Source organism: Theropithecus gelada, chromosome X, assembly GCF_003255815.1.
Source record: "Theropithecus gelada isolate Dixy chromosome X, Tgel_1.0, whole genome shotgun sequence".
Lineage (NCBI taxonomy): Eukaryota > Metazoa > Chordata > Mammalia > Primates > Cercopithecidae > Theropithecus > Theropithecus gelada.
In genome coordinates this window covers 45709619-45735440 of record NC_037689.1, presented here as the reverse complement: position 1 = coordinate 45735440, position 25822 = coordinate 45709619, and the positions used below count along the sequence as shown (strand labels likewise).

The 25822-nt window shown below is 42.3% G+C and overlaps 2 protein-coding genes across 5 annotated transcripts in view; one reads left to right on the top strand and one right to left on the bottom strand.

Annotated features, from left to right (window-relative positions):
• The window catches only part of CXHXorf58 (chromosome X CXorf58 homolog), a 32718-nt gene extending 17710 nt beyond the window's left edge, over positions 1–15008 (bottom strand). For both annotated transcript variants that reach the window (XM_025372159.1, XM_025372160.1), the window contains exons 1-5: positions 14481–15008; positions 11815–11950; positions 10396–10495; positions 6411–6505; positions 5877–5988 (exon numbers count right to left, since the gene is read on the bottom strand). In XM_025372159.1, coding sequence (XP_025227944.1) covers positions 5877–5988; positions 6411–6505; positions 10396–10495; positions 11815–11930 — 423 coding nt within the window. In that variant the 5' untranslated portion in view covers positions 11931–11950; positions 14481–15008. The remainder of the gene's footprint in view (positions 1–5876; positions 5989–6410; positions 6506–10395; positions 10496–11814; positions 11951–14480) is intronic.
• Positions 14869–25822, top strand: part of APOO (apolipoprotein O) — an 80079-nt gene continuing 69125 nt past the window's right edge. For all 3 annotated transcript variants that reach the window (XM_025372162.1, XM_025372163.1, XM_025372161.1), the window contains exon 1: positions 14869–15115. In XM_025372162.1, the coding sequence (XP_025227947.1) occupies positions 15107–15115 (9 nt within the window). In that variant the 5' untranslated portion in view covers positions 14869–15106. The remainder of the gene's footprint in view (positions 15116–25822) is intronic.

The window sequence follows — 25822 nt, the reverse complement described above, 5'->3', positions numbered from 1 at the left end:
TGAGACTTCAGGCAAGTTACTTAGTGTTTTTTTGTTTGTTTGTTTTGTTTTGTTTTGTTTTGAGACAGAATCTCAGTCTGTCACTCAGGCTGGAGTGCAGTGGTGCAATCTCGGCTCATTGCAACCTCCACCTCCTGGGTTCAAGTGATCCTCCTGCCTTAGCCTCTCAAGTAGCTGGGATTACAGGCATGTGCCACCACGCTTGGCTAATTTTTGTATTTTTAGTAGAGACGGGGTTTCACTATGTTGGCCAGGCTGGTCTTGAACTCCTGACCTCAAGTGATCCACCTGCCTTGGCCTCCCAAAGTGTTAGGATTACAGGCGTGAGCCACAGCACCCGGCCCTCAGTCTTTTTAAAAATGAGGATAATAACAGAAAATACACTGTAGTGTTTATGATAATTAAATATAGTAATGTGCATAAAATGTTTAAGATCATATTTAACAGAAAGTGCTCAATAGGCACAACACTTTGGGAGGCTGAAGTGGACAGATCGCTTGAGGCCAGGAGTTTGAGATCAGCCTGGCCAGCATAGCAAAACCTTGTCTCTACTAAAAAATATACAAAAATTAGCCAGACGTGGTGGCACATGTTTGTAATCCCAGCTACTCAGCTGGCTGAGACATAAGAATTGCTTGAGCCTGGGAGCAGGAGGTTGTAGTGAGCCGAGATTGCGAGATTGCCCCACTGCACTCCAGCCTTGGCAACAGATTAAGACCTTGTCTTAAAAAGCAAACAAACACCAAACACAAAAAGACAAAGAACAATAGAGTTGAGTAAGCTTAGAGTAAGAAAAATTCCATATTTATAAGTTTTGTATCAACCACAAATCTTGTTTTGAAGCCGAACTAAAGGGAAAAAGGAACCTTAAACTGTTCTCTTCAAGTTGGGTATGTTCTGATCATTTGAAACCCATTATGATGGTTAGTGAAAAATTCAAGGTCAATAGTATGACCACATTTTTATAATAAGAACAAAATTTTAAAATCTCTGTGTGTATATTTTCATGGGAAACATGAAGGATACACAGCAAACCATTAACAATGACTACCCCAGGAGAGTGAAAGTTGTAGCACAGAAGATAAAGGCACAGAGGCATATTTTTCTATCTGTGGGCTAATTTAAACAAACATTTAAGTTATTTTACAGCATTATGATGAGTTTTAATGCATAAGCAGTGATTTCCGATCACTGCCTCTAAATTTCTCATTGGCTCAAACCCATGTACAGCATGGGGGCTGGCAGGAGGAGACCCAGGAGGATCTCAGTTCTTGAAAAAGCCTCATTACATAATCTTAGGAAAGAAACAATTGATGATGTGTTATAGGGGTAACTACAAGCTTATTCCATACGTAAATGTGGCATAAATTTATCCTTCAAATAGGATAAACATATACTTCCACATTTGAAGTCAATCTATATAAATATTAATGTTCTTGAAATACCATATTCCATAATGAAAACATGTAGCTCATTTTCTAGGTTTTTTCTTTCTTTCTTTCTTTCTTTTTTTTTTGACAGAGTTTTGCTTTTGTGGCCCAGGCTGGAGTGCAATGGTGTAATCTTGGCTCACTGCAACCTCTGCCTCCCGGGTTCAAGCGATTCCCTTGCCTCAGCCTCCCAAGTAGTAGGGATTACAGGCGCCCACCACCACATCTGGCTAATTTTATATTTTAAGTAGAGACAGGGTTTCACCATGTTGGTCAGGCTGGTCTCGAACTCCTGACCTCAGGTGATCCTCCCACCTCAGCCTCTCAAAGTGCTGGGATTATAGGTTTGAGGTACCGTGCCTGGCCTCATTTGATATATTTCTGAAATAAAGTTAAATTTTATCTGATACTACCTGAGAACACAGAGAAAAGTAGTCTCTTTTCCTTTTCTAAAACTCTTCAGAGTCAATGCCGCACATGCAGGATCTGATGAGAAACTGCCAGGCTGTGTGGTCTTCCCTCCTGCATACGTGCTAGAACTCATGATTTAAGATGGGCCATAGTTTTTGTGTACAACATTTCCAGAAGCAGAATCTTGCCGGGATTACAGAAAAATAACCTTTGATGTGTGGTTTATAAATGGCTAAATATGAGAATGTCCATCTTTTTTAAACTTAATTATAGTCACATATAAGGGTCCAAGGAGTAAAACCTGTACTGTAGAGCTTTGCTATTAAAAGTGTGGTTTATATCACAAGCCTGTCCGGATTCGCCACCTGCTGACTGTAGAGCCCTTGGACCTTGAGTGAACATAAATGGTAGCCAGGCAGTGGTCACTGTGGGCCTTTGGGAGAGACCCAGTGCTGTGCCTGCTTCAGGTCCGACCCAATGCAGTCCCAGTGGTGGTGGTGGCCACAAGGGTGCTTGTTTTACCCCTCCCCAAGCTCCAGGCTGCTCAGTACAGAAAGAGAGAGATTCCATTTATTGGAGAAAAAGTAAGGAAAGAGAACAAGAGTCTCTGCCTGGTAATCCAGGGAATTCTTTCAGATCTTAGCCAGGAACAACAAGGCAGTACCTCTACAAGTCTGTAAGAGCCACAGCATTACTGGGCTTGGGGTGCCCCCTAATGCAGATATGGCTGCAGTGACCAAAGATTTAGATCACGACACCTGAGTCCCTTTGAATACTTGGAAAGCCTTTTCACAAAGGACAGGTTACAAACAAGCCCAGACTGTAAAGACTACAATAAATACTACAATACCTAACTCTTCGATGCCCAGACATTGGCAAACATCCATAAGCATCAAGACCATTCAGGAAAACATGACCTCAAAGAAACTAAATAAGGCACCAGTGATCAATCCTAGAGAGACAGAGGTATGTAACCTTTCAGATAGAGAATTCAAAATAGCTGTTTTTGTGTTCATGTTCTGACGTAAAAAAAACAAAAAACAAACAAACAAAATAGCTGTTTTAAGAAAGCTCAACAAAATTCAAGATAACACAGAGAAGGAATTCAGAAACCTATCAGATAAATTTAACAAAGAGACTGAAATAATTAAAAATCAAGCAGAAATTCTGGAGCTGAAAAATACAATGGACACACTGAAGAATGCATCAGAGTCTCCTAACAGAGGAACTGATCACGCAGAAGAATTAGTGAGCTTGAAGACAGGCTATTTGAAAATACACAATCAGAGCAGACAAAAGAAAAAAAAATTTAAAAAGGATGATGCATGCCTACAAGATCTAGAAAATAGCCTCAAAAGGGTGAATCTAAGAATTATTGGCCCTAAAAAGGAGGTAGAGATAGATCAGGGTAGAAAGTTTATTCAAAGGGATAATAGCAGAGAACTTCCCAAATTCAGAGACTGATATCAATATTCAAGTAAAGAAGGTTACAGAACACCAAGCAGATTTAACCCAAAGACTACCGCAAGGTATTTAATAATCAAACTCCCAAAGGTCAAGGATAAAGAAAGAATCCTGAAATCAGCAAGAGAAAAGAAACAAACAACATGCAAAGGAGTTCCAATACGTCTGGCAGCAGACTTCTCATTGGAAACCTTACAGGCTGAGAGAGTGATGTAACATATTTAAAATGCTGAAGGAAAAAAAAAAACTTTTATCCTAGAATGGTATATGCAGTGAAAATATCCTTCAAACATGAAGGAGAAAGACTTTCTCAGACAAAAGCTTAGGAATTTTGTCAATAACATACTTGTCCTACAAGAAATGCTAAAGGGAATTCTTCAATCTGAAAGAAAAGGTCATTAATAAACAATAAGAAATCATCTGAAACTACAAAATTCACTGGTAATAGTAAGTACACAGAAAAACAGAGTATTATAACATTGCAATTGTAGTGTGTAAGCTACTCATATATTGAATAGAAAGACTAAAAGATGAACTGATCAAAAATAATAACTACAATAACTTTTCAAGACATAATACAATAAGATATTAACAGAAACAACAAAAGGTTAAAAAGTGGGGAGATGAAGTTAAAGTGCAGAGTTTTTACTTGGTTTCTCTTTGCTTGTGATTTTTTTTGTTTTTTGTTTGTTTGTTTGTTTGTTTTTTTGAGATGGAGTTTGTTTGTTGATGCAATCTGTGTTAATCTGTCATCAGTTTAAAATAATGGGTTAGAAGATATTGTTTGCAAGCCTCATGGTAACCTCAAATCCAAAAACATACAACAGATACACAAAAAATAAAAAGCAAGAAATTAAAACATACCACCAGAGAAAATCACCTTCACTAAAAGGCAGGCAGGAAGGAAGGAAAGAAGGAAGAGAAGAAAACAACAAAACAACCAGAACAAATAAGAAAATGGCAAAACTAAGTCTGTACTTATCAGTAATAACATTCATGTAAATGGACTAAACTCTCCAATCAAAAGATATAGAGTGGCTGAATGAATTTTTTAAAAAGTGTGGTTTATGGACCAGCAGCAGCGGCAGCATTTTAACAAGATTCCCAGGTGATTCCTGTACTGTAGACACAATTTGTGGTGAATATTCATGAAACTTAAAAGTATGGGGAGAGTGCCAGGCGTGGTGGCTCATGCCTGTAATCCCAGCACTTTGGGAGGCTGAGGCGGGGAAATCACCTGAGGTCAGGAGTTCGAGACCAGCCTGGCCAACATGGTGAAACCCCATCTTTACTAAAAATACAAAAATTATCCAGGTGTGGTGGCGCATGCCCGTAATCCCAGCTACCCGGGAGACTGAGGCGGGAGAATCGCTTGAACCTGGGAGGCAGAGGTTGTGGTGAGCTGAGATCACACCATTGCACTCTAGCCTGGGCAACAAGAGTGAAACTCTGTCTCAAAATAAAGAAATAAATAAATAAGTATGATGATAATTCATGTGAAAAAAGGATAAATATTTTGAAAGTTCATTTTCTTTGTTTTTCTTTTTCTTTTTCTTTTTTTTTTTTTTTGAGATAGAGTCTCACTCTGTTGCCCAGGCTGGGGTGCAGTGGTGCGATCTCAGCTCACCACAACCTCTGCCTCCTGGGTTCAAGCAGTTCTCCTGCCTCAGCCTCCCGAGTATCTGGGATTACAGGCATGCACCACCACGCTCGCCTAATTTTTGTATTTTTAGTAAAGACAGGGTTTCACCACGTTGGCCAGGCTGGTCTCGAACTCCTGACCTCAGGTGATTTGCCCACCTTGGCCTCCCAAAGTGCTGGGATTACAGGTGTGAGCCACTGCGCCCGGCTGAAAGTTCATTTTCAAAAGCATAGTCCAGCAAATTTTGTTTCTAAATGTGCTACCAGAATCAAAGAAACAATAACATTCCATTAAAACAAATAAAATGGCATTAAATGTTCTGCATAATTTAAGAGCCCTCACCAATTTTAGTCTTTTTTTTATTTTGAGATGGAATCTCACTATGTCACCCAGGCTGGAGTGCAGTGGTACGATCTTGGCTCACTGTAGCCTCTGCCTTCTGGGTTCAAGCAATTCTCCTGCCTCAGCCTCCCGAGTAGCTGGGATCACAGGAATGTGCCACCATACCTGGCTAATTTTTATATCTTTAGTAGAGACGGGATTTCACCACATTGGCCAGGCTGGTCTCAAACTCTTGACCTCAGGTGATCTGCCCACCTCGGCCTCCCAAAGTGCTAGCATTACAGGCATCAGTCACTGTGCCTGGCCTAGTCTATTATTAACAAATCAAAATTTTAATACAAAAGTGGATGGATATTTTCTAGAGTCTTAATTAAGTAATTCACTCCAAATTTATTTTTAGGTAATAAGTGGAGACACTTTGAAACATGGTGCTTAAAACACACACACACACACACACACACACACTACCTACCTGGTGGGCTGTTTCATGGTGAAATAACTAATTCTGTATAATTTGAATGCAATTCAGATACTACATAAATGTTAAGAAGCTAAATTAACATAAAATGTACATCATGAAACGTCACCTCACTTGACGGCATTAATACATTTTTTCCGCTAAAATACTTGTAACCGTGGCCATCAGTATGAAGAAAAATTTTAAACACGATGAAAGGTGGAAACGTTTCACCTCTAAATCTGAAATAAAGATAAAAAATTAGTTATTTGGCATCAGGTTTTGGGCTCAGTTGCTTTTCCCCCTTATACTTAAGATAGTTCGTATAGTTTCTTGCGTACAGGGTAAAAGCTATGTCAGAGCATATAAAGAACTGGTAATTAAATGGATCACGTAGGAGGTAAGACCCACACTTTGGTGTGCTCACAACTATTCTCACACCTGTGTAAGACTGAATACCGAATGGGAGATGAGAGCTACTCTCATCGCAACTTTTAGCCACAGAGTCATGCCTCAGTTTCTTCACATAACAAATGTAAATAAAGATAACACATTTACTTTGTAATTAAGTTCTGAGAAGTTATGAGGATTAAAAAAATCCATATCTAAGATTTCCTCATATTAACTAAGTACTTCTTGAAATAAATCAGCATAGATACATTACCTGAATCTAATTTTACACTGCATGGTAGGATCCTTAATAAGCTTAGCCTCTAAGGGGGACACTTTCTTCAGTATTTCATGTGTCACACAGAATTCCTGAAATAGAGGACAGAACTGTAAAGGGAAAGCAGTATCCCACCCAGACATAATTTATGGACTATAACAGAGGCAACGTGGTAAAGTGAACAGTACGCTAGCCTTGGAGTTCTGAAGGGGTGGGTTTTTGTTTTGGCACCTCCACTTACCATCTGTGTAGCCTTAAGCCAGTTGCTTAATCATTTTTGCCTCCAAGTTTGGGTATCTGTCCCTCTTTGAGATCAAAGGTACTATTATTTCCCTATGACAGCACTTTTCACAATATATTATAATTACTTATTAACTTGTTTGTGCCTCCTACTAGACTGTAAACTTCATGAAGGTAGGCATGGTGGCTTTTCTCTTTACCACTATATTCCTAGCATCTAATACAGTGCCTGGAACACAGCAGATGCTTAACAAGTATTTGTTGAATGAATCACTGTAAGATGAGGATGACAATAGTAATAAGTTACTAGCTTTTAAGTACCTTTTATGCACCATATGCTATGTTAGGTGCCTTATATACATCAGCTCATTTAATCCTTACACCAGCAACACTATGAGAATTGTTTGTTTTCAGACGGAGTCTCACTCTGTCGCCCAGGCTGGAGTGCAGTGGCGCGATCTCAGCTCACTGCAACCTCTGCCCACCGCAACCTCCGCCCACCGCAACCTCTGCCTCCCAGGTTCAAGCAATTCTCCTGCCTCAGCCTCCCGAGTAGCTGGGACTACAGGCACCTGCCATCACGCCTGGCTAATTTTGTATTTTTTTAGTAGAGACAGGGTTTCACCATATTGGCCAGGCTGGCCTCAAACTCCTGACTTTGTGATCCACCTGCCTTGGCCTCCCAAAGTGCTGGAATTACAGGTGTGAGCCACCAAGCAGGCTGGAGTGCAATGGCACGATCTCAGCTCACTGCAACCTCCACCTCCTGGGTTCAAGCGATTCTCCTGCCTCAGCCTCCTGAGTAGCTGGGATTACAGGCATGTGTCACCATGCCGGGTTAATTTTGTTTTTTTAATGGAGATGGGGTTTCTTCATGTTGGTCAGGCTGGTCTCGAGCTCCTGACCTCAGGTGATCCACCCACCTCAGCCTCCCAAAGTGCTGGGATTACAGGTGTGAGCCACTGCACCTGGCCCATTATGAGACTGTTATCATGCCTGTTTTACAGAAGAGAAGGTTGAGGCTCAGGGAATTTTTGTAATTTATAAAAAGGCATACAGGTAGTAAATTGGGAAGCCAGGATTCATTTAGTTCTGTTTGACTCTAAAGCCCCAACTCTTTCCCCCAAACAATCCCAAACAACCCCTTTATGCTTAAGATAATCACATAAAAATGTACACTAAAGGGCTTTTAGGCTGGGTGCTGTGGCTCACACCTATAATCCTGGCACTTTGGGAGGCCAAAGCAGGAGGATCACCTGAGGTCAGGAGTTCGAGACCAACCTGGCCAACATGGTGAAACTCCGTCTCTACTAAAAATACAAAAATTAGCCGGGCGTGATGGCGGGTGCCTGTAGTCCAAGCTACTTTGGAGGCTGAAGCAGGAGAATCGCTTGAACTTGGGAGGTAGAGGTTGCAGTAAGCCGAGATCATGCCACTGCACTCCAGCCTGGGTGACAGAGTGAGACTCTATCTCAAAATAAATAAATAAATAGCTTTTAAAAGGATAAAACATTATTAATTTAAGGTATTAACTTAAAGCATTACTATAACAGATAAAAAAGAATTTCCTTCTGTTACAGAAGAGTCTAAAAATACTATGAAACCAGCATTATAAAATTAAATACAAGTTCCATATTCGAAGACAATGGATAATAGACCTGAAATGTCAGGAGTTTACCTGGGTGGGTTTTCTCTGAAGTATTCAGATGGAGTCTTGTTCTGTCACCCAGGCTAGAGTGCAGTGGCGCAATCTCGGCTCACTACAACCTCCACCTCCTTGATTCAAGGAATTCCCCTGCCTCAGCCTCCCGAGTAGCTGAGATTACAGGCACACCCCACCACGCTCAGCTAATTTTTTTGTATTTTTAATAGAGATGGGTTTCCACCATGTTGGCCAGACTGGTCTCAAACTCCTGACCTCAGGCAATCCACCCGCCTCGGCCTCCTAAAGATCCCAGCTCATGCTGGGATTACAGGCGTGAGCCACTGTGCCCGGCCGTATTCTGCTTTTACTGACATCAGAAATAGGTTTGTGGGTCAGATGAACGGTGTATACATTGCTCAGACTTTATTATTTTTTTCAGAGCTGCTAAAATTCCCTTAAGAGTATCACTAATTGGGCAGGTGTGGTGGTTCATGCCTGTAATCCCAGCACTTTGGGAGGCCAAGGCGGGTGGATCATCTGAGGTCAGGAGTTCGAGACCAGCCTGGCTAACATGGTGAAACCCTGTCTCTACTAAAAATACAAAAAAAGAAAAAATTAGCTGGGCATGGTGGCACGCACCTGTAGTCCCAGCTATTAGGGAAGCTGAGGCAGGATAATCGTTTGAACCTGGGCGGTGGAGGTTGCAGTGAGCCAAGATCATGCCACTGCACTCCAGCCTGGGTGACAGAGTGAGACTTCATCTCAAGAAAAAAAAAAAAGAGTATCACTAGTAATAGACTACTGGATTTATAGGTTGTTTTATTAGAATATTTGGTACTATACCAAGGAAGGCTCTGCTAAGGTTGCCAGAGTTGCTTTCTGGAGGAGGGGGGATATGCATTTTTTTTTTTGGTTTTGTTTTTCATTCAAGTAGGATCATATTCTTCATACTGTCTGGTGCTTGCTTCTTTAACTGATGAGCTATCTTCCTTTTTCTTTCTATTGCATAATCATGTTAAAGCTGCAAAGTTTAACACTATAAAAGCAGCAACATTTATTTAACCAGCATCCTATCACTAGATATTATACAGTTTACTTCCTTTGCTGTTACAAACAATGCTGCAATCCAATTGTATATGTATTGTAGAATAGATTCTAAGAGGTAAAATTGCTGGATGAAAGGTAAGGGAACTTTTAATTCAGAGCTTTTTGAGGGGGGACAGAGTCTCACTCTGCCGCCCAGGCTGGAGTGTAGTGGCATGATCTCAGCTCACCATAACTTGTGCCTCCTGGGTTCAAGCAATTCTCCTGCCTCAGCCTCCCAAGTAGCTGTGACTACAGGTGCATGCCACCACGCCTGGCTATCTTTTTGTATTTTAGAAGAGAAAGCATTTCTCAATGTTGGCCAGACTGGTCTTGAACTCCTGGCCCTCCCTGCCTTGGCCTCCCAAAGTGCTGGGATTACAGGTGTGAGACACTGCACCTTACAGATTCGGAGTTTTTTATTGTTGGAAGAGAACTGTTTCACATTTTCAAATAAGGAATCAAATTTAAAAACAAAACAAGCAGTATATTAATTTCAGAAAAAATAATAGTCATCCACATTTCAAAAAATCCAGAAATATTCATTTAGGGATAACAGAAAAAACAATTCCACAACTCCATGCAATATTATTAGATCCAAATAGGAGATAAAAAAAGGGCCCGGTGTGGTGGCTCAAGCCTGTAATCCCAGCATTTTGGGAGGCTGAGGCGGGAAGATCACAAGGTCAGGAGAGCGAGATCATCGTGGCTAACATGGTGATATCCCGTCTCTACTAAAAATACAAAAAATTAGCCGGGTGTGGTGGCAGGTGCCGGTAATCCCAGCTACTCAGGAGGCTGAGGCAGGAGAATCACTTGAACCCGGGAGGCAGAGGTTGCAGTGAGCCAAGATTGTGCCACTGCACTCCAGCCTGGGTGAAAGAGCGAGACTCCGTCTCAAAAAAAAAAAAAAAAAAAAAGAGATAAAGAAGGTTATCTATTCGATCTTTAATTAATAGATCTTTTGGCTTGATAATTAAATCCATCAGAGAAAAAAAAAAGCAAACTACTTACCGCTGCACAAATTGCGTGTTTCAGGAGTCGAAATATCATTTTGTTTGTATGAGATAACCAAGCCCTCTGTATTATTTGAGCTGAAATGTCTTTAAGCATTCTGAGAGAAAAAAAGAGGTTAATATTTATAAAGTAGTTTTCATTTTCCTAAAACCTTAGAGAACTATCAATTTATGCTTCCTCCTCCTGTACCTCCCCATCCTCCACTCTAAGACTGACCTAATGAGGAACATTTGGATGTGGTAATTGGAAGTGGTCATTTGCAGAACCTACTCAGAATGAGGATATGAAATACTTGAGGAGATTTCCCCTGAGATTTAAAAAAAAAAGTCCTGGCTAAAACTTTATCATCAAAGGGCATATAAAATATAAATGTATCATTAAGAGGCATATATATTATAAATAAAAAGTGTGAGGAGACAAGCTCACTTCCCAAAAACATTCACGACCTGAAATGAAACGTACAACTAGTTCAAGTGCTATGAAAATGGAATGGGGAATAGTCAAAGTTATAGGAGGCCCAGTTCTCTTCTGGGGATGGACGACTACGCCCTAGAAAAAGAAACTTCCTTCTCTGATCTTTGCTTGAACCAGGCTCATCCAGGTCAAGTCAGAATTATTCTACTTTTGGTCATATCCCAGCACTGGCAGGTTGTAGGGGTCTCCTCCTTCATACCTTCTCACTCTGTCATTACCCCTTACAGTGCTATGTACAAAGACAGGTACTCCTGCATAATGCTACCCATTGGCTGGCAAAATGCAAGCTACAAGATATAAAGAAGAAAAGGCTAGGCCAGGTGCAGTGGCTCACGTCTGTAATCTCAGCACTTTGGGAGGCCGAGGCGGGAGGGATCACCTGAGGCCAGGAGATCGAGACCAGCCTGGCCAACATGGTGAAACCCCGTCTCTACTAAAAATATAAAAATTGACATGCATGGTGGTGCACGCCTGTAATCTCAGCTACTCGGGAGGCTGAGGCAGGAGAATTGCTTGAATCCGGCAGATGGAGGTTGCAGCGAGCCGAGATCGCACCACTGCACTCCAGCCTGGGCGACACAGCGAGACTCCATCTCAAAAAAAAGGAAAAAGCCTGAAGTATGGAGACAAACCTTTGAATCCTATCTGATGCCATTTATTAGCTGTTAACTTTCTTCAAGCCACTTACCTTCTCCCGGTTGCTACTACTTCATTTATAAAATATAAAAATTGTTTCACAAGGTTGTATCAGGATCGAGTAGATGTGTGTTAATATGCTTTGTAAATTAGAAAATGCAATTATAATTATTCAATTTGAAAGTAATTTTAAAACACAAAATCTCTGATTTACAAAACAAGAAGCATTTGAAATTATCTGGATAAGTACTGTTTGGAAACTGTACAGTTGTGGAAAATAACACAAGGCAAAATACGGGTACTTACGATAGTAATGATCTTGAATTTGGTGCATTTGCAAAACGTACTCTGCGAACTTTTCCTAAGGATTTTGTACCTGATTTCAGAATACCTTTACCTGGTACATTTGAGGAACGGTTCATTTTCCCTCCAATGAAGTAATCTGAAAGTACATAAATTAAGCCTTTGAGGTCATAATTTATACTATTACACTGTTTGGACAAGACTCAAGTGCCTTATGATTGTTGTACTAATTCTGAATCCTTTAAAAAAGAAGGCATTGTGGATCTCTTAAAGTTGCTTACAGTTTACATTGTATACTAAAAATATTATATGGTATATGGAAAAGACAAATAAATCTATCCACAGCCTTATAACTGGTCTGTCTCCAGTCTTTTTTTTTTTTTTTTTTTTGAGACTGAGTCTGGCTCTGTCGCCCAGGCTGGAGTGCAGTGGCCGGATCTCAGCTCACTGCAAGCTCCGCCTCCCGGGTTCACGCCATTCTCCTGCCTCAGCCTCCCGAGTAGCTGGGACCACAGGCGCCCGCCACCTCGCCCGGCTAGTTTTTTGTATTTTTTAGTAGAGACGGGGTTTCACCGTGTTAGCCAGGATGGTCTCGATCTCCTGACCTTGTGATCCGCCCGTCTCAGCCTCCCAAAGTGCTGGGATTACAGGCTTGAGCCACCGCGCCCGGCTCCAGTCTTTTTCTCCTCTTATTCATCTTCCACACTACACCCGGAGTTAACTTTTTAACTCAATAATTCAATCTCATCACTCCCCAGCTGTCTACCAACAAGCTCATTGAGGGCAGGAGGCATCTTGTTGACTATGGAGTCCTCAGTGCCTAGCACAGCGGAGAGTTTTTACATGTTTGTCTAAAAACGTTTTGTCCCAGTTTTATCATCAAATAGCAGTGAGACTTTGAGCAAGTCACTTAACCTCTCAGTGGTTCAGTTCCCTCCTTGGTAAAGTGAGAGGGTATACACTAAATTTCTGATGCCACCTCCAACTTTCTATTCTTTAAAGCATCCAATCTGGATGCAGTAATACTCCAATTTGGATGCAGCTCCCAAATTCTTAGTCACTGCTTGGTCTTTGTTACTAAACCAAGGGCTCGTTATCATTTCTTTTGGTGCCATGGACCCCCTAGGGACAGATCTCTTTAAAACGCATAACATGGCCGGGCGCGGTGGCTCACTCCTGTAATCCCAGCACTTTGGGAGGCCGAGACGGGCGGATCACGAGGTCAGGAGATCGAGACCACCCTGGCTAACACGGTGAAACCCCCGTCTCTACTAAAAATACAAAAACTAGCTGGGCAGGGTGGCGGGCGCCTGTAGTCTCAGCTACATGGGAGGCTGAGGCAGGAGAATGCCGTGAACCCGGGAGGCGGAGCTTGCAGTGAGTGGAGATCGTGCCACTGCACTCCAGCCTGGGCGACAGAGTGAGACTCCGTCTCAAAAAAACAAAAAACAAAAAAAAACGCATAACATACATAGGATTACAAAGTGTTCCAATTATACTGAAATCATTAAAATATTTTTAAAAACAAAATTATAGTAAATGTGTCTTAATGCATTAAATGAGCTCTAATGACTACTGTATTTTTGAAGCAGTAATGAACGTAAATATTTCAAGATCTCTGACATGACTGCAATGTAACATGAAAATATCTGTGCTTTCCATTGATGACAAAGTCATCAATGCTAATACTACTGTGGCTTGTTGTCTACACTATAATTGAAAGAAACAAAGTTCAGTTAGAGGTTAATGAAAATGAAGTTGTCATTTTTTCCCCCATACAAGTTCGCACACCCCATGAATTAAGACCTTCTGCCCTAATTTATCAACATGTTTCACACTTTTACGTATGTGTGATGTTACACTGCTGATGCAGAGAGCCTTCTGAGTCTATTCAATATTTCTCCTTGGGGATGCCTTGGAATGTACAATCCTCTTAAGAAAGAGAAAAGCAGCCCTTAACATCTGGGAGTTGGCGGGCAGTCACAGCTGGGCCTTGGTGTTACCACTGCTTCCTAACAACACCCGATCCAGAGCAAAGCTCCTGCTTCCTTGAACGTACCCCAAAATCACCGAACCAAAGCCCAAATCCTATAATAAATCTAACTCTTTTACTGAAATATGCCACTGTGTTCCTACATGTGCGTTCTCCTTGGAGCAATGAGAAACCCATTTTCTTCAACTACAGGTGTGCCCCTAGTGGTCTTTGGCTGGAGGGCAGTGGCACGTCACTGCACAAATTCCAAATTTTTCCAGATGCCCGCCCGGATAGGGCTTACACTTTTTATAGGATTAGGGCAGAAATACAGAATGAAATAGGAAATACATCCTCATTATGAGACAGTGAAACAATTGTTTTGGCTAGAACACAGGTTTCAAAGGCAGACTAATGGGTTTGGATCCTAGCTTCCCACTTTCTGTGTGGTCTCGTACAAATTACTTCTATGTGCCTCAGTTTCTTCATGTATGTATTGGGAATAATAATCATGCCCACCTACTTCCGTCGTTGGAAAGATTAGATAAATGTGAATAAAGAACTTAGATCATGACTGCGCATATCAAAGTGCTGTATCAGTGCTTGTTACTCTTGTTAATAAGATAATTATTGCCATTATCATTTACTTCTACAAGTATTAAGGGACAAACATTTGATTCCCAGAGAGGAGGCTTACCGCTTGTTTCTTAAAGGGAAAAAATAAGGTCAGAGCCTTTTCCGATTAAAGGACACAACATATTAGTTTAAATTTAAAACCTGAGAAACCTCCAGTCCACGGTTAAAACCTTTCGTAAGATAAATCCAGGCCGCCAACCGGCGGCTTCCGGCTGCGAGGCTTTCGAAGTCGCCCGAGACCCTCCAAGCGCCCCCTCCCGGCAGCCTCTGCTCACAGAAATCCCAGTCCACGCCGCTGGGCGCCCGGTCGCCGCGGCAAAGACAGTTTCCCAGCGCCGCGCGACGCCAGGCACCTCCCTCCTCGCGCCTCCGCGTACCACCCACACAGAGCCGGCGCTTTCTTGCCGCCTAGCAACCGCCGGCGCAGGGGCGGAGCCTCTTGGAGGGCGGGGTTTGCGTTCATCCGCCGCCCGGGCGCGACGCGCTGCAGCTCAGCGACGCGGCTTCTAGAACGGGGTGATTGAACTAAGCCTTCGCCGCACCGAGTTTGCAGTACGGCCGTTACCCGCACCGCGGCCCGCTTGCGGTTGGAGAAATCAAGGCCCTACCGGGCCTCCGTAGTCACCTCTCTGTAGTGGGCGTGGCCGAGGCCGGGGTGACCCTGCCGGAGCCACCGCTGCTAGCGACATGTTCAAGGTGAGAGCGTGGAGCCGGGTCACAGCTGTCACCGCCCCCTCCCGGCTGCCCGAGCCCTCCCCGCGCTCTCTTGGGGCCTCTCCGCAGGCCAGGCCCGAGGCTTTTCCCGCCACTGGGCCGGCTGCGTCCCAGCCCCGCGGTTCATTCACTGGTCTACTGTGGATGAGCGGCTGCCGGGCGGAGGCGAGAGACCCCCGGGTGGGTGGGGGCGGCCCTTTGGGTTGTGCTTTCGTGAATTAAACACTTTGAAAATGTAAAGTGCCTTCCCCCAAAGTACCCATCCCTTCGGCTGGTGCCCTCTTGGGATCGTGGGTAGGGGGAGGCCAGCTCGGCACTGCGGGGTTCGCGGCTTTAGTTGCCTGGCAGGGTCAGGTTTCAGAACCTGATGTGTGGATGGGGGAGGGTCATTTTAGGAGAAGCTGTGCAGGGTATGGGGGAGGCTGGGGTGGGATGGCTGGGTGACGACGAAAGCTGGAGCTTTGCTCCACTCCCCAGGGAACATTATTTAATACGGACCAGTGGACCCCCTTCCCTGCGTTTTGTGAACTCGTGTCCTTTGGGAAAAAAATAGACTTTTACAATGAAGACTTAATTTCGAAAATCTGCACTGTAGTATAAAGCCATTATTCTACTTTTTAAAAAGCAAATTATATGTATTTTGTCATAAAAAATCACAGGCTACCAGAAATTAATCTACAAAATTGAGTCTTCAAGAAGCATAGTACCCATAAAATAGTGCTAATGAAATCTCAGAATTGTAGTATTCATTTAAAAGTTTTGTTGAGCTCTGCAATGTGCTTTGGGTACGTTAATAAAGGCTGTAAAATCAGAACATGCATTCTGCCTTCTAGTCCTGGCATTGCCACTTTCTAGCTGTGTGACCTTGGGCAAGTCACTTACCTTCTCTGTGCCTATCTTCTTTTTTGGTGAAATTGGTGTAATAACATCTACCTCATAGGGTTGTTATAAGGAGTAAGTAAGTTGGTATGTGTAAAGCACTTGGAAAAGGCCTAGTATTTGCTCTTACTCTGTTTTCAGGCAGCTCACAGTTTAGTCAGGAAGACAGATCCTATAATCAACATTCATTTGATAAATTTGTGTATTAAACACCTGTTATGTGCTAGGAGCTCAGCTCCATTTCAGGGTTACAACAAGGAAAGATATGCTGTGGCCAGTTTAACTATATGTGTACCAACACTGTAGTAAGGTAGTGAAAAGGAGAGCAGGATGCACTTGGCTTAACCAGCGGTTCCTAACCTGGGGCCCTCAGCTCCTCAAAGGACCTGCACATAAATTTCAGGGGGTCCCTGAACTCTGATGGGGAAAAAATATAACTATTTTTAGCAATCTCCAATTGGAATTGAGCACTTCCTTTAGTTATGGGTAATGTTTCAATTATCTATTGTTGGGTAACAAATCACTGCAAACCAGTGCCTTAAAACAAGAATTGTTTCTCAAAATCTATGGATTGGCTGGGTAGTTCTGCTGGTGGCTTGACTGAAAGTTGGCCTCACTCGCATGTCTGGGGGCTTGGTGCCCCTCCGTGTGCCTAGCTTGGACTTCCTCACTTGGTTACTGACTTCCAAGAGGGCAAGTCCCAAGGCACAAACACAGCATCATGTTTGCTGATGTCAAAACAAGTCACGCAGCCAAGTCCAGAGTTGATACAGTGGGGAACTACACAAGGTCATAGACATGAGTTGGTGCACTTCACTGGGGCCATTCATTTTACAAGCTCCTACCTTAACAAACCACAGTAGTATTAGCAGTACCTGTTACCAGTGGAAGTCACAGTATCAGCACAAGTCACAGACATTTTCATATCACATTACAGTTGTTGCAGATCTCAAAATATCATTTATGCTCATTACTACTTCAGAACTATGGTAGTTAATAAGACTCACTGCTAGATCTTTTTGTTTAGTGGGCTAGTAAAGAAGCACATACTGTTTATATCAGATATTTGTGTTTAAAAAATAAGATTATTTCAATATAGTTGGCACTTTTTTGTATGCAATTAGAGGCATCATTTTGAGAAGGGGTCTATAGGTCTCACCGACGGCCAAAGAGGTCCATGGCACAACAAAAGGTAAAGAACCCCTGGGGACTTCAGAGAAGGCTTCACAGACGGGACACTTAAATTTAGTTTTGAGACAGGTGGGAGTTCTTCAGGTAAATGAGCGGGGGAACATCAGTGGTATTCCATTGGGGGAAGTGCTGGAAACTCAGTTTTGATGTGTCAAGGGAAAGATACAGTGAGCTGAGATGATTATTATTGTTACCATTATTTTTTTCAGACAGAGTCTGGCCCTGTTGCCCGGGCTGGAGTGCAGTGGTGCGATCTCGGCTCACTGCAACCTCCGCCTCCCGGGTTCAAGTGATTCTCCTGTCTCAGCCTCCCCAGTAGCTAGGATTACAGGCGCCTGCCACCACACCCAGCTAATTTTTTTGCATTTTTAGTAAAGATGGGGTTTCACCATGTTGGCCAGGCTGGTCTCGATCGCCAAACTCCTGATCTCGTGATTCGCCCGCCTCAGCCTCCCAAAGTGTTGGAATTACAGGTGTGACCCACCGCGCCTGACTGAACTGAGATTATTTCAGGTGAACGTGCACTTTGGGTAGAAAAGTAGAAAGATCACAACAAACCTTGGAGGACACCAAAATATAAGGAGTAGGCAGAGGAAAGGGGGAGGCCAGACTTGAGAAGTAGCAGTAGGAGCAGAAAAGAGTGATGTTTAGAAAATCGAGAGGGAAAAGTTTCAAGGAGAAATGGCTATATTAGGATACTTTCAGCTGGGAAAACCCAATTGCTTAAATAGTAAGGAAAATTCTCTCACAAAGTCCAGAGGAAGAATGGATTCCAGGCTCTGATTCGGTTGGTCAACAGTGTCATCAAGGACCCATCTCTTCTTGGCTTTCCACAGTCAGGTTGGTTTCCTTTAGGGTTGCAAAATGACTATCAGTAGCATACACACTTTCTCATTCTCTAGAGCAAGAGGAGGAGAGAGAAAAAACTCCCACAATTGGTCCTTCAGTCTGATTGGACCAACTTAGGTCAGTTGTCTGACCCTATAACAGTTGTCAGAGGAATGACATGATCTTATTGGCTTAGACTAAACAGGATCAACCCAGGGTGGTATCACTTAATCACAGGGGAGAGGAATGCATTCATGAACACAATGGAGTTCTTTTAGGAAGGAAGAGGGAGAATAGAGATTGGATATGCAACCAACAATGTCCATGACGGAGATATAAGCTAGATGAGATATGAGTTAGTTAGATATCATGAGGTGTGTTCGTTTGGGCACTTTGGAAAGCTTTCATGATCCTTAAACTTTAGGTTTATTGATTGAAGTGAAGGGTAGATTAACCTGGGTTGGTGACTGAGGGCTGAGTAAATGGACACTATGGTGGTTGATAAGCTTGACTGTCAAGGAAAGGAGAGAGAATTTGGTAACTAGAAGGATATGTTCAGTCAAGATTCTAGAGAGAATACCTCAGCTTTGCAAGGAAGAGAGATTCCCACCCGACAGATGGAAGGAAAAGAAAGGTGCGAGGGATTGTAGACCAGTGGTTCTCTGTAGAATGGTACGACTATACAGAATGGTACATTTTGGAAACTTGTGGGATTGTTCTTTTTTTTTTTTTGAGACGGAGTCTCGCTCTGTTGCCTAGGCTGGAGTGCAGTGGTGCGATCTTGGCTCACTGCAACCTCCACATCCCGGGTTCACGCCATTCTCCTGCCTCAGCTTCCCGAGTAGCTGGGACTATAGGCGTCCGCCACCACGCCTGGCTAATTTTTTGTATTTTTAGTACAGATGGGGTTTCACTGTGTTAGCCAGGATGGTCTCGATCTCCTGACCTCATGATCCGCCCGCCTCAGCCTCCCAAAGTGCTGGGATTACAGGCGTAAGCCACTGTGCCCAGCCCTCTTTTTTTTTTTTTTTTTAAACTTTACAAAAATTATAGCTGAAAATGGGGTTGTTTTTTATGTCTTTAGTTGTGTTGAACATTTACATACTGAAATATAATTCACATAAATCTTTCCTTTTTATTCACCTTTATGCTACCATCATACTATACTGATTTACATTTTGGACTTACGCATGTAACTTAGTGATGAATTTTATTTCAGGATACCAAAAGAGTGTCACAAAATATTTGTCATAAAATGGTGATGTTAGGTCTAGTAGTTGAGAACCAGTGCTTGTCAAACTTTAACGGGCATGTGACTCTTGTTAAAATGGATTCCAATTCAGTAGGTCTGGGATGTGGCCTCAGATTCTCCTTTTTTTTTTTTCCGAGATAGAATCTCGCTCTATCACCCAGGCGGGAGTGCAGTGGTGCAGTTTCTGCTCACTGCAACCTCTGCCTCCCGGTTCAAGCAATTCTCCTGCCTCAACCTCCTGAGTAGCTGGGATTGACAGGCACACGCCATCATGTCTGGCTAATTTTTTGTATTTTTAGTAGAGACGAGGTTTCACCATGCTGGCCAGGCTGATCTCAAACTCCTGACCTTGTGATCTGCCTGCCTCGGCCTCCCACCATGCTGGGATTACAGACGTGAGCCACCGCACCAGGCCAGATTCTCCATTTTTTGACTAGCTCCGGGTTCTGTAGTTTTCGTTGGTCCCCTTTGAATAGCAAGAATGGAGGCAAATCAGTAGATGAATGGTTCTTGTGTTTTCAAGATGGATGGTTTTATGAACGTGGTGGGATTTGGGACTGGCACTGACCAAGGAACAAAAAGATAGACCAGACCCTTTGAGGGCTCTACTGAGAGCGCTCCTCCTGCATGTTTGTGCAGACTGGGGGTGGAGTAAATGGTAGGATTGATCGGGATTTGGGAGTTAACAGCTTGGGTCAACTCTAACTGGAGGGCAAAGGAGTTAATAGTATAGGTGTTGGTAGTAAAAGTACAATGGTGGTACAAGTACAATGTGTCTGACTAGTTATGTGCATATTAAGTACACACTGTACTTAAAATATATACTGCAATGTTTTGATATAGTTATTCATCTTCAGGTCACTAGGGGGCATTGGTGGATTAAAAAACACATTTGAAAAGCTGCCCAGTATTCGCATTCCATTGTAGGAAGCAGCTTATCCTTGTGCTGCTGCAGGAAGTTTGAATATTGGATACATATACCCAGATTCACGTTATTAGATTTCCTTCATTATACAGATTTTATCCTAGTCCAACTATGGGCTGGGCATCATGCTGGACTCTGGTGGGTACAAGTGAAAAGACCCAGTTCTTATCTAGGAGAGAGGTCCCAAATCTGGCCACACATCAGAATTATTCAAGGAGACAGTTTCGAAGCCCCTGCCCATGGTTCTGACTGACTTTTTAGGTGGAGTCCAGGAACCACTAGTTTTGAAAAAGCCCCCCAAGGTGATTATGAAACTTTCATTTCAGAAGCTTACAATGCAGTTACCAGCACAGACATTAAAGGTCCATTACGATGCAGTGGGTTTCAACCTTGACCTTGGCATGTTAGAGCCACCTGGGGAGCTTTTAAAAGTCCCAATGCCCAGTCTAGAACCTATACCAATGACATCAGAAATCTCTAGGGGTAGGATTAGGCATCTAGTTTTTGGAGCAAGCAGCCAGCCTTGAGAACTACTGGCTTAGAGAAAGGGAAGAGCAACAGCAGGGGGCATCAGAAGGCTTTATAGAGAACATGCCTATGCTGACCTTTGGAGCTAGGCAGACAAGGTTGAAAGGGCCTTCCAAACAGAGAAGAAAAGCGCATGCAAGGACACAGAAGTGTGAGAGAGTTCGGAACAATGTTAAGACCTTGGGCTTCATTGTGTTCCTTGTGAGAGATACTAAAGTTTTCTGTAGCTGCTTCCTCATTTGTAAAACAAGGATGAGATGCTTACCAACCTCAAATTATTGCGTGGATTAAATTCATTCATACCCAAAGCTTAGAACAATGCTTGACTCAAAGTAAGGGCTCAGGAAATGTGAGCTGTTACTTTTAGTTGGCATCTTGTAAGAGGCTGCTAAGATAGTGTTACGGTAGTGCACAGTCTTGGGGCTCTCCAAAAGTATTTTTTATTTCAAAACTGGTAGTCAGTTGGATGTGGCAGATGAGGGAGAAGGATAAATTGAGGATTTTGCCCAGGCTTTTGACTTTTGACTGTGGGAACTATTCATTGAGGTGGGAAAGTGGAAGAAGGTTGAGTTTGGTTTGAAGGGGAGGTGACGGTTTGGTTTTGAGCGGGTTGGGCTTGTTGAAATATCTGGGCATTGGGAGGGGGAAATCAGTTGACGTAGAACCCAAGGGTATGGACTTTTCCTGCCTCAGACGTGGACTGGAAATTGGGAAATCGTCAGCTGCTAACTGAAGCCTCCAGGGCAAGAAGGTGGCCTAGTGAAAACTGGTCTGTGTCACTTCCTTCCTCAAGGACAAGTAATGTGACCTGTACTCAGAGCTCACCACACTGAGGAGCCTGAGTGAACATGTCCATGGCTATAAGGCGTTATTACCTCACACATTCTTTGTGGCTTAGTGTAATACTTACATTGCCTGTCTTCCTGAAATTAATTTTCTTACCATGTTACTAGTATGTTACTAGTACAAACTGAGGGAGAATTACAATGCTAAATGGAAAAGGAAAATCATCTGTAAATTGGAAGAGTAATGTAACTTTTATACTTGAACATTATTTTAAAAGCCACATATTTGGAAAGATAATAAAGATTTTTTTTCCCTAACAGTTTAAGCATCTTCAAGGGAATTCTTGAGGAATTATAGTAACTACATTTTTACTCACACAAATACATTTTTTATGTACAGAATTAATTGGTTGTTTCTTTTTCCTTTCTTACCTTTCAAAGAAGTTAGACAGTAGATCACAGAGACAAAGAAAAAACTGCTCTGTAGCTCTGGATGCGATCTTTTCAGCCTCAGGTTCTAGTTGTGTTTCTGGCTGAGCGCCCTTGTTGAGATTTCTTTTTTTTTTTTTTTTTTTTTTTTTTGCACCAGAGTCTTGCCCTGTCACCCAGGCTGGAGTGCAGTGGTGCAGTCTTGGCTCACCGCACCCTCCGACTCCTGGGTTCAAGCCGTTCTCCTGCCTCAGCCTCCCAGGTAGCTGGGACTACAGGCATGCACCACCACGCCTGGCTAGTTTTTGTATTTTTATTAGAGATGGGGTTTCACCATGTTGGCCAGACTGGTCTCGAACTCCTGACCTTAAGTGATCTGCCCTCCTTGGCCTCCCAGAGTGCTGGGATTACAGGCATGAGCCACCACGCCCGGCCCGTTGAGATTTCTTAATCTCTCAGCGTCCTCTGATCATGATCCTGTGGGGATAGTGATATGTCCCTCTGTATCTCACAGGGTTGTTGGGAGATTCAAATGAGATGATACGTGAAAAGAACTGTGAACTACAAAGTACTGTATCAGTGTAAGGTGTTTTTTGTTCCTCTTGTATCAGATTTGTCCACTGAAGTGATCTATGCTTACAGGTTAGCACTCTGGACTTAACAACTCTAAAAAGTGAATTAACTTGGGTTATTTCACTTCTCATTTGGAAATGAATTCTGCTCAGGACACTGTAGCATTCTTCTATCTACTTCTAAAATGCAGATAGCCTCACAGTTGTAACTAACAGTGGAAGAGGAGAAAGAAGAGGTAAAATGATACATTAAAAGAATGGGGAGATTAGAGACACAGTGGAGGAAAAAAGTAGATAATGTACCAGACATTTATGATAAATGAATTGATTACCCCATGAGGCGTGTTGATGTTTATAGACTTTTATGACATAAAGGTTTAATTTATAATCTACATGTATATGTGTTCTACACCCATGTCCTTTCTAGGCTAGACTGGGACTTCTTAGAGGCTAGGAAATGAACTTTCATGTTTGTTTGTATTGTACATTTAAAATTAGATATATAAATGCAAGTTATTAGGTATATAATAAATCTCAATAGCAAAGATATCTGTTTCGAAAAGTTTAGACTTATTTTTAATACGACAAGAAAGTACTAAAAGATCTTTAAAATAAAGGAATTTTTAGAGTGTATCAGTTGATTTTCCCCACTAATGCTTAAGTGGAATTTTACAGTTAGTTCATATAGCATGAAACTTTATATATTTTCAGGGGCAAAAAAATCCTAGTCTGAAGATATATTTTAGAATTTGGAAGTTATTTATTTTTCACTTTTGCTGAGTTTTTCCTAATTTTTGTATGGCCTCGTGCCAGTTTTGTTAGAAAATTTAATCAGTGCCAATTTCTTAATGTGGTAGGTTTTTAAACTTATTTTCGGTGTTCACTAAAACTTGGAGAAGCAGGAATGTAGGGCAAGGGTTGTAGAGTTTTCAGTATGCTGAAAGCCTATAACTTTGATTGTTGAGCTATATTTTCCTGATACAGCTTTATGCATTATGGATAATATAGTTGAATTTTGAGTGAATATTGTTTTAAAGGCACTTTAAGTACAGTTACCCTTTGTCTTCCTATTTCTGGCTGTTTGAAGCAATGCAGAGTGTTTTATTCAAAGCCCACACTGGCTCCCGCTTAAGGACTTCTTTGTTTGGTTCCATGAGGATGAGGAGCCCCCTCTGTGGTAGCTAGAGATAGATCCACAAGTGCATGTTCATTGCCTTAGTGTGGAGGAATTCCCAGTAGTTTTTTTTTCAGATATGTCTATTCCTTCTTCTGAACAGTCTTTTAAAATAGGATATATGAAACTAACTAATAAAGGTTCTTTTTTCTCTTCCCCCATTCCACAAACTTCAGTCCTTGTGAATTAGCCTGTTTTTCTTTGTGCTTGCTGAAATGAGTCTCCTCTCCTATTAGAGGTGCTGATTCATGTGACATGGGTTAGACTGGTGAGTGAGTAAGTAAGCAAAAAGTGATTATGAGGGCTCCAAGAAGTTTCCTAAATTGTCTGTTAATGGTTTACCTCACTTGGCAGATAGAACTGAGCCTGTTTGTGGAGTCACACCATCTGGGAGTCCTGTTGAAGTTGCTGGGTATAGTCCAAACATTTACTTTCCTTGTTTTTGTTCCTTATTTTTGCAGATTTTCATTATGAGGTCAGATGGTCATCAGCCAAATTGAGTCTTGTATGTGATTTTTTTTTTTTTTTTTCAAAGAAGGCTTACAGTTTTCCTTAAAGAAGAAGCACGCACATGAGTAACTGAGATGAAGTCGAAGGCAGTTTTCATTAGTGAGTTCAGAGTTCTCTGTGCACATGGTGGGCTGTTAAGATATGAAACCTGGGTCGAGGCCCGACGTGGTGGCTCACACCTGTAAACCCAGCACTTTGGGAGGCTGAGGCAGGAGAATTCCTTGAGCCCAGGAGTTCGAGGCCAGCCTGGGCAACTTGGTGAAACCCCGTCTCTACAAACAATGCAAAAATTAGCCGGGTGTGGTGGCACCTGCCTGTAGTCCCAGCTACTCAAGAGGCTGAGATGGGAGGATCACTTGAGCCCAGGAGGTTGAGGCTGTAGTGAGCTGTGATCGTGCCACTGCATTCCAGCCTGAGTGACAGAACGAGACCCTATCCCCCCCTCCAAAAAAAAGAGATATGAAACCTGTGTCTAGATAGAGTTTTGTTTTGAGAGTCGTATGTCTAGATAGAAACCTGTGTCTAGATAGATTTTTTTTGTTTTTTGAGACAGAGCCATGTGTCTAGATAGATTTTTTTTTTTTTTTTTTTTTTGAGACAGAGTCATGCTCTGTCGCCCAGGCTGGAGTGCAGTGGTGCAATCTTAGCTCACTGCAACGTCCACCTCCCAGGCTCAAGCAATCCTACCTCAACCTCCTGGGTAGCTGGGACTATAGGCACGTGCCACCATGCCCAGATAATTTTTTGTATTTTTTGTAGAGAAGGGGTTTCACCTTCAGCCTGTTGCCCAGGCTGGTCTTGAACTCCTGGGCTCAAAGGATCTGCCTGCCTCGGCCTCCCAAAGTGCTGGGATTACAGGTGTGAGCCAGCATACCCAGCCCAGATAGATTTTACTTTGACAGAATAACTCTCCTATTAAATGATGTACATTTTGTTAGTTGCTTGAAAACATAGATGCATTAGAAAAGCTAAACCTGAAGTAAATGTTCCCTTATGATTTTTTCCTCCCTATGTTCCCTTAATTCAGAAAAGATTGAGTGGATCCCAGGATGCCATTCTAATAGAGAAAAAAGCATATATATGTAGGAGTCTTAGGTAGCAGTAAATTTCTGTCTGGATGAGGAAGTTCAAAATAAATTCTGAACCTGATAAATTACATATTATCTGTGTTCCAAGTCTTTGAAACCAGTATAGCCCAACTGGATGACTCAAAACCTGCCTAAATGAACAATTATCTCACTCTTTGGCCCTGAGGTTTTCTTCCCGTTTATCACACAAGTTTATTATTTTTCTACATGAATTTTATAAAATCTAATCGCTATTTTTAAAGACTAGAAAATGAAACAATTGCAGATGAGACATTTTGTTTGCTTTGCCGACCTAATTTTGTGGTGAATTCTACCCTCCAAAGATAAGATAAAACTCGGTTTTCTGTGAGAAAAAGATAATATTAGTCTCGAAAACAGTCTCATTTTTTTCTTTGCTTATCTCTTTAGATTGTAGTCTGTTTATAGTGGGTGAGAAAGAACTAGGAAATACCAATTACTATAGTACAGAACTAAAGAATTAAAAATTTCTCATAAAATAGTTCTACATTTGCCACAGCAGGAAGAGTT